The sequence below is a fragment of the Maniola hyperantus genome, chromosome 4 (genome assembly GCF_902806685.2).
Source record: "Maniola hyperantus chromosome 4, iAphHyp1.2, whole genome shotgun sequence".
Lineage (NCBI taxonomy): Eukaryota > Metazoa > Arthropoda > Insecta > Lepidoptera > Nymphalidae > Maniola > Maniola hyperantus.
The window spans coordinates 13,216,009-13,225,388 of NC_048539.1; the positions used below are offsets into that span (position 1 = coordinate 13,216,009).

Below are 9,380 nucleotides of genomic sequence, written 5' to 3' on the forward strand. Positions count from 1 at the left end.
CAGATTTGTAGAGCACTGTCTCGGTCGTTAAGACCGACAAAGCGTCATATGGGTATGAGTGACAGAGACAACGCTCTACAAAGATGAAATGTCATTCTAAAGGCCAATGTTCATCACTTTCGGCCGCTTACTGTACGTACTATTCCAAATGTACCTTTCTTACTTAACACACCGTATCAAAACACCAAAATGGGGTAGTCCACTTTCTAATAAGCCACGTCTACACCATCCTGATTATGAAATCTGAAATCATTAGGTAGTGAACTTCCATGCCCTTCTCACAAACACGTGTCGTAAAAAAAAACAATAAATTAAACAGTTTTGCTTAAAAATATAATGCACACTATTGATAATATAAATAAGAGTTATTTTCGCTTGAAAAATAAGCGATATAAAGTTGCATTATGTCTATTGTAATGGCGTATGTATACGGTGAGGTAGCCAACTGTGACGTAGTTTTATCTTTATGAATTGTAAATAGCTCATTGTTTTTGTGGGAGCCCTGATTTAAGTCGCATTTTTAATTTTGCCATAGAAATAAGTACTTGTGTAGATAATTTTAACTAGCGTTGGTATGCCTTGATGTCTATTATATTTATATCAGTATATTTTAGATAGGTAAGTAGGTACAGTATCAAGTAGATTTATTGTTCCGGTATGGTACCGCGTTGAATCTAATTAGGGATAGATAGGTACGAACTATGGATCCGTATAGGGACACCATCCGTCTGGATTTTTCCCGGACATGACCCGATGTGGACGAGCGACGAGCGACGAGCGACGAGCAAGTTTCCTTAAGTTCTAAACCAGACCGTTAATAGAAAAAATTCTGAAGTTTATATATTTTAGTATCTTTTTTTAATTTGATTTGCATTTAATTTTAGTACCGTGTCACTTTTCCCACATAAGTAAGTGATTATGACTACTTTGTTACAAAAGTTTTTCAAGATATTGTTTCGTTACTTAATTTGGGTATAACATGGTAATTATGGGTTCAGGAAAGGTATATCTACCGAAGACGCGGTAATTGATCTTACCAGTGAAATCGCGAGGAGACTCGACCAGGGCCAGAAATGCATAGGAGTATTTCTGGACTTGGCCAAGGCATTTGATACTGTCTGTATTCCCATACTGTTAGATAAATTGGATAGAATTGGCATCAGAGGTACTCCGTTGCAACTACTGAAAAGTTACCTTATAAATAGAAGACAACAGGTTAAAATTGGTGATGCCCGAAGTCATGAAGCATCAATTACGTACGGTGTACCGCAGGGTAGTGTTTTAGGACCTACCCTGTTCTTAATATATATAAACGACCTCGCTCTCATTGATCGAAACAAATGCAATATTTATTCATATGCAGACGATACTGCCTTTATTTTTCACGGTGATACTTGGGAGGAAGCGAAAGTTAATGCTGAGAAAGGTCTAAACGATGTTGTAAATTGGCTAAACAACAATGTGTTGACACTAAATGTATCGAAAACCAAATTTATGACCTTTTCGATTAGAAAACCAGCTCAACCGTCTGACAATTTCATTATAAAATGCCATGCTTGTGATTATCAACAAGGAGACATATGTGACTGCCCGAACATTGAAAAAGTAACAGAGTACAAATATTTAGGAGTGATAATTGATCAACATCTAAACTGGTATAAACAAATAGACAGTCTGATAAAGAGAACCAGAAATCTTATATGGATCTTTAAAAAACTACGCCATGTTGTACCACCTGAACTATTAAAAACTATATATATCGCACTGGGACAATCAAATTTAATGTACTGTATTCCTGCCTGGGGTAGTGCATGTAAGACCCAACTCATTCACCTAGAGAGAGCACAAAGATCCCTATTAAAAGTAATGTATTTCAGACCATTCCGGTACCCAACACATAGTCTCTATACAACAGCTAAATTATTAACCATTAGACAACTATACATCTTACAAACTATAGCTCGGGTTCACCGCACTACTGAATATAATAGATCACTCCAAGGTAGAAGACGTAACCACGCAGTCATCAACACTGTTTCAAGTAATAGGACCCACTTTGCTGGCAGACAATATAAAAATCTTTCAACCTACTTATATAACAAATTAAATAGAACCTTAAACATATACGACATGCAACTCTTTAAATGCAAACAAACAGTAACTAGTTTTCTAAATAATCTAAACTATATTGATACGGAAAATCTACTAAAATTTCAAATTTAAATTCAAATAAATAATTAAAGCTATATCAAATCAACAACATAGGAAACACACAGAACACACACTCACACACACTCAAACCCACTTTGTTAACACAACTATTATGTTTGAGACTGAGGAGGAGGAGCGGGGACCCTGAGACACAGGTTTATCAAACTTACTTCAGGGTTCCCGACACTAAACTGTAAACCGACATTGTTGTGATAAATAAATTTTCATTTCATTTAATGGAAATATCACGAAAAATTTATTTACCTGAAAGAACATTCAAACAGTATGAAAAGAAATGAAAATTCTTATGTGTAGCATGTACTCACGGCACTTATATTATAACAAATCAAGATTCTAGAGATACTGCTTAACAAACCTAATTTGAAGAGCCTGCAAAAAATTAGAAGTTTTTTTTCAAAACAAATGTTCAGAAACCAAAAAGATTAATCTACCTACAAAACCCAGAATTTATAATTGTTTTATTGTCTTTTTGCGATTTTATTTATGGCCATACTACATCTAAACAACCTAAAATAATTGTTTTTCATACAAATATGGAAGATTTTTTATGACTATGCATTGTTACCTGTACATATTTATATATCCTCATGTATAATGGGGCCATATATTTTAATGGCATTCATCCTGTCAGTAAAGGGTGTGACTGTAAACCTTTAACTTAGAGATAATCCCAACTTATAATGATTTTCATTGTAAAATAAAATGAGCAATCTATCTTGAGATACTAACCCAGACCCAGTATTATCTTAGGACTCCACTCTCCACAACAATGTGGCTAATTCTGTTGTGCACAGTCTCTAATTTGACAGGTCTAAATACCCTTTTCCGCAGAGAGCATTATGACAGAGATAGCAATATATTTCGACCAATCATTTTATAAGCTGTGATAGCCTAGTGGTTAGGACGTCCGCCTTCTAATTGGAGGATGGAGGTTCGATCCCGGGCACGCACCTCTAACTTTTCGGAGTTATGTGCGTTTTAATTAATTAAATATCACTTGCCTTAACGGTGAAGGAAAACATCGTGAGGAAACCTGCATGCCTGAGAGTTCTCCATAACGTTCTTAAAGGTGTGTTAAGTCTGTCAATCCGCACTTGGCCAGCGTGGAAGACTATGGCCAAAGCCAAAGGCCTAAGCCTAGTATGTTGAGATGGAAATTCTAAAAATCCATTGTGGAAATTGCAAGATCTCAAATTATAAACCCAGCGAATTCAGCTGTTCATTGATAATCAACATGTGAGTCAGTCAGTTTTCAATATAGAGAGATGAAGCTTGCTTAACAATTTTCATGGGGCAATGAACTAAATGATGGCAGTTCTAATGTAATACTCCCTGTAGAAAAGGATAGCACTAGATTTAGACTTGTCAATTTAGGTTACTTCAAAGATTGTGTACAACATAATTAGCCATTCGGGAATGATTTGTTAGTTACCAAATTAAACACCTAACAACTACTTAATTAAATTAAATCATTAAATCTCATGATTTTAAGACATGTTTTTATAATGTTATCTACATCTACAGGTACATACCATGATTAATTTGGTGTTTTTATTTGTTGATTTGTTGTGGTATGTACCTGTTATCTACATTAGAATATTATGTCATTAAATCTCATCATTAATCATTATAATATTGCATCAACAATGCAACTATTTGATTTGCCTTCAGTGATAATGATTAGCTAATTACCATAATTAAGTAACTATTACATTTTTTGCTAAAGTGTACCTACATAAGGAATCAAAATATACCTTTAAAAATGAAATAAAAGAAGTAAATACTTACTTACTTAGGACTTCATTTTAGTAAGTAAACTTATCATGCAATTTTAGTTGGTAATGCTTAATTAATACTAAAATTATAATTATGTGAAAGTGAATCTGTCTAGCTGTTGACGGCCCATCAGTTCAACCAATTTTGATAAAATTTCGTATAGAGATAGCTTGCATCCCAGGGATGGAGATAAAAGTTTTAGACATACTAGCTCATAGGTAAGTAAAATTAAAATTAAAAGCAAAAACTAAAATTCGCAGATGTAGAATTGTATTATAGACATTTTAAGTTAAGAGAATAAAAATTTGTAACCTATAAATGTAGAGTTATAATTTCAAATACTTACTGTAAACATGTCACAGACATTTGAGCTGTTAAGTACATTTAATTAATCAATTATGTAAATATTATAAAACACAACTCTTACTTAATAACTAAAAAAATAGAAAACTTACCTTGAAAACTGGTCTGCCAATTGTTTTCCAATCTGCACGGAATAAATCTGTCCATGGGTTCTGGTCGGACCAGCACAGACTGTTTACGGCTCACTGGACTGCACTGCTGCAGCAACCTTCTCTCATATGATTCACTGAACATTTTCAAAGGCTTTGTACACTATAAGGAGAAAACTGTTCTTATGCTGAGCAACAAACTGTGTAAATGGAAGTATGCTAGACTAGAATATTTTCCTGATGAGGGCTTGTTAACCGTTCATGGTTTCTTATATCTCTTACACGGTGTATTTTGATTTGTTTTGAAGAACTCCAGTGCAGCGAGAAGACTAGTGATCTCCTCGACTGCTAACTATCATTTGAATGCATCTGACATGAACGATAGCGCAGTCTTTATCAATACGTCTTCACGTTTTATCCTGCGTGTTATCACCAAACGTTGCAATTAATTAAAAACAAGCACAAATGACAGTCTCAGGACTAACGATATAATCACAGCAGTTTGTAAATTTAGTTAATTTTTACATAAATTACAAAAATCGAAACCCTGATTCTGGCTGGCATAAATATAACAATGTTACCAGAACAAAAATGATTGGATTTTTTAAATAAAACGGTCTTGTCAAAACTTTTTTCTTTCAAACATGAGTACCTATTTACAAGGATACCCAAGATTTTCCCACTTAACAGGGTAATTTTACCATTCTTCGAAATATTTTTTACAAGAATAAATCCTTAACCATAGAAACTATTAGTTCACCAACATTGATAAAATTCGAGCGTCGAAACACTTCAACATTAAAGTAAAATGGACCTTATCTGCCTTGTTTTGAACATCAACTTGGTTTAGTTCATCTACAAACAACACTCCAAACAGAAACTGAGCAACGTGAAAATGGATTTACGTAACTTGACACTTATTATCCAAGAAAACCTCTATCATTATTGAATTTTCTTTTGTAAGCTTTGTCGAAATTGTAAAATATTAGTAGGTCACACTGCATGTCTGTGTTGAGTGTTCTGGTTATATTGCATGTGTGCACCGCGTAGATTGAGTAAAACAGCTAGATTAAAGTACTGTATAACCGCGTATGAGATAGCGATAGCTCGACGTAACGATGAATAACACCACAATTACCATTGTTTAGTAGTCAATATTTGTATTAACCGATCAACAACATTTGTATTAAACGTTTTTTATGTGAAACGAAGTAAATAACTAATGAGAAATACAATGATGCCACGAATTCTCAAAGTTTGTTTTGCAACTAAAGTTGTATTCCTTGAAAAAAATCGGTTACACGATAAGGGCAAAGATAATATATACAAGTAAGATCGCTAACGTCATACATTCATTTAAAGCTTGCGTAAAACTCCTTTAAGTCGCCGGTACCTTGTAGGTCAACTCCTTATAGTGTGATGGCATTATTGTGCAAGCTAAAATGTGAGTTATCGAATTTATTTAGTGCCATCTATCGAACAGCTGATGAAACTCTATTTTATTTAGAGCCAACTCAAATTTTACTCAAATAATAAACGAAATCCAAAATCACAGGCAATCATCAAAGGGTCCGCTATCAAGCGTAGGTCAGCAGTTTGGCATCATCAAAAATCCAGGAGCAAGCACAAGTAATCGGGTTAGCAGAATCTCGGAGTCCATATAGCAGAAACAATTCACAAACGAAATAGGGAAAAGAAATAAAAGCACTCAGAAAATTGTAACACACCGTCAAATTCAACCGTCACCAATCCAAAGGCAAAATAATAATTTTATTTTCAAGTAACAAGTCATTTTGTTACGCCATCTACTGGAATTTTGTAATACTACTTCAGCTATCCAAAGCAAAATGCTATGGATATCGTAAAGTTCAATGAGTCAATAATTAAAATTAAGAATTAATTTTTTCCGATGGTAATGTTGTGAAAATTTTGTATTTTGTTACTAAATATAAATAAATTTGATGAACCAGACAAGTAAAATATGATATTTCGTCAAATCCATAAAAAATATATTTCATACGAACCAAGTGACGCCATCTAGTAATAGTCTTGAACTAGTTACAATTTTAAATAGAGAGTTAGCGATCTGTACTTGTTTAATATATTATCTTTGATAAGGGATAAAATAGGTTAGCTGCGTCTCTTTTTATAACATTAGTAACTTTATCTGTGCTCTCTTTTTAGTGTGAATGAGAAAGCAAATGTTCCTTTGTCTAGATTTTTTACTCCGTCTACGTATAGAACCCAGCATAGAGATAAAATCGGATAGCTACTAGATAATCTATGGCTACATCTAAGGAACCCAGGCTTGGATTATGTCTCTATGGTTTTACAGTAGAAACAGGTAACATTGATTTAATAGCGAGGGCTTTATTAACATTAAAAAGGCTTGCAGTACAAAATATCAAGTGTTGTAATTTCTGAAATAATAGAGAGAGAGCCAGTGCGTGTCAGACCTTCCTTATTTTATGAAAGTTAACGAAACTTGTGATCTTCTTGTGCCAGAAACTTGTTAATAAAATTTGACAAACATGCTTGAACGTTTACTGGGCCTCTTAGAATATTCAAACAAGAACAAAGGGGACACCATGCGCCAAGATAGCCTTGTCGCACTGTACAACCACAGACAACTACGGTGATGACCATAGATAATATAGACAAAGGCGAATAACCACCGAACGTAGACTGAGTAAAAAAGCTAGACTAAAGTACTGTGTAACCGCGTCAGAGATAGCGATAGCACGATAAGGGACAAAAAATAGGTTAGCTGCGTCTCTGTTTATCACATTAGTAACTTTATCTGTGCTCTCTTTTTAGTGTGAATGTGAAAGCAAACGTTCTACTGTCTAGATTTTTTACTCAGTCTACGCCACCGACCTTAGATGAATGAGGACATGAGGACACTGAACAAACAGCAGTCGCGCCGCCACAGATTAATAGAGGATACTGGATAAAACGCGCCGCCTTTTACTACGCCGCCGCCTCCGCCATTTTGAAGTTTTCGTTTTGCATGTAGCGTTTGTTGTGGGAAAAAGTCTTGCAAGATAAAACTAAAGTGCCTAGGAACTTTATCAAATATATAGTAAACTCTTACTATAGTACTACATACAATCCTGATAACTAATTTTACATCTCAGGTTTTGGTTTTATTTTTGTGAATTCGCAATGGATGACCGGCGTAGGTTCTCCCGTGGAGATAAAGATCGTGAAGATTTACCAATTTATTCACGACTCTTTATCGTTTGCGATCGCGATCTTAAGGAGGAAGAATTCCGGGACGCATTCTCTGAGTTTGGTACCATAGAAGATATACGTATACCATGCGATCATAATACTGGGAAACCTAAAGGAGTTGTGTTCATAAAGTTTTCGAAAACCTCGGAAGCTGCCACAGCTTTAGAGGCGATGAATTCCAAGGTTCTAGGTAATTCCAGTCGTCCTCTTAAGGTTATGGTTGCAGCTAACCGATCAGATATTCAATCGGATGATTATAGTAATGACAAATACAGGAGGTTATTTTTACACATTCCAACAAGTATGAATGAGGACATGCTCGAAGACCATTTTAAAACATTCGGTTACATTGAAGATGTGCTCATACAAAGGGACCGAAACACAAAAGAGTCTAAGGGTTTTGCTTACATAAAATATCGAAAATTTTCAGAAGCTGCCTTTGCTTATGAGGAGTGTGAAAGAAGATTCAGGGCTATTTTTGCTCAACCTAAAGGGTCCAATAGGCGACAAGAGACTGCCTTTGAGACTAATATAAATAATTTAGCCACATCATCGGCTAATCAAAACACCTCTCTCATTTCTATGATGAATGTAAACCCTAGGGGTTTTACTCGTGTTAACTTTATGTGTAGTCCTTATTTAACACAGATGCATGTAGAAACATTATTTGACATTATACCTGGTCTTGTAGACTGCCGCTACTTTGTTGATTTGATTAATAACTTTGGCAAAGGATCGGCACAGTTCTCAAATCCAGTTTCAGCTGCCTATGCTGTACAAAAGTTGAATGAATTTGAATATCCACCAGGCCAAAGGATCTTTGTTAAACCAGCTAATTCAAAATTTGATCCTCATGAAAAGAATTTCTCTGACATACCCAATGCTGTTAATAACCTAAAAAGTGCTATAGAATCTACCTCTAACAGTTCTACACCAGATCTTGCACAGCTGGCTGTGGCTATTGCGGAAGCCTCCAAATTGATAAAAATGGCTACAACTGGTGTTTCCGATGACAATGTCCCTGAAAGCACTGATTTGAACTACTGCAGTGCTCAACTTCCTCCCACTCAACCATTGGCTGACATAGATAGCCCGGTTGCTAAGAGATGTTTCCTGGTGTGCAAACCTCACCCTCCCCCTTTAACTGTGTTGAGGGACATCTTTTGCCGTTTTGGAAACCTCATTAATGTTTACACACTACCTAACAAAACTGTAGGCTATGCACGCTATGCAACTACCGAATCTGCAGATGAGGCAATCAGAGTCTTACATGGAGCCGAAATATGCGGTGTCCGCATAAAAGTGTTGGAGGCTGAGGAAGAAGGCCCTTCTAAGAGAATGAGATATGATGATTGAGACAGGACAGACGGGACAAATTCTCTTTAGACATAAATGTAGACCTACAGACATTTTTTCTTGAACTTGTAGTGTGGACATCAATAAATATTTTACCTACCAACGGACAGTATTCTTTACACTTACTATAAAATAATCTACAATTCAGACTCAATACAAGACTGACTTTTTGATAATTTTATTAATTCATAAGTCCAGAAGAGTAGTTTATTTTATAGTCTGTTCCCTTACCTACTTACATAGACTTAGCCCTTAACTGTCTGGAAAACTGACAGTCATACGACTTGTTAGATCCATGTCATGAGGAAAATGAAACGGACAAAGCTTTTT

General features: G+C 35.3%; 2 protein-coding genes across 2 annotated transcripts in view; one reads left to right on the forward strand and one right to left on the reverse strand.

The window, feature by feature from the left end:
- The window catches only part of fzr (fizzy and cell division cycle 20 related), a 71,857-nt gene extending 66,813 nt beyond the window's left edge, over nucleotides 1–5,044 (reverse strand). The window contains exon 1 of the mRNA XM_034985329.2: nucleotides 4,464–5,044. Coding sequence (XP_034841220.1) covers nucleotides 4,464–4,605 — 142 coding nt within the window. The 5' untranslated portion in view covers nucleotides 4,606–5,044. The remainder of the gene's footprint in view (nucleotides 1–4,463) is intronic.
- Nucleotides 5,045–7,402: 2,358 nt separating this feature from the next.
- On the forward strand, nucleotides 7,403–9,153 carry LOC117997152 (RNA-binding protein 45-like). Its single transcript, XM_034985330.2, has one exon. The coding sequence runs from the start codon at nucleotides 7,626–7,628 to the stop codon at nucleotides 9,048–9,050; it is 1,425 nt and encodes a 474-aa protein (XP_034841221.1). The 5' UTR covers nucleotides 7,403–7,625; the 3' UTR covers nucleotides 9,051–9,153.
- Nucleotides 9,154–9,380: the final 227 nt, after the last annotated feature.

Bases quoted from the DNA above. Each gene is read 5' to 3' on its own strand.
- LOC117997152 (XM_034985330.2), top strand. From the start codon at position 7,626: ATGGATGACCGGCGTAGGTTCTCCCGTGGAGATAAAGATCGTGAAGAT.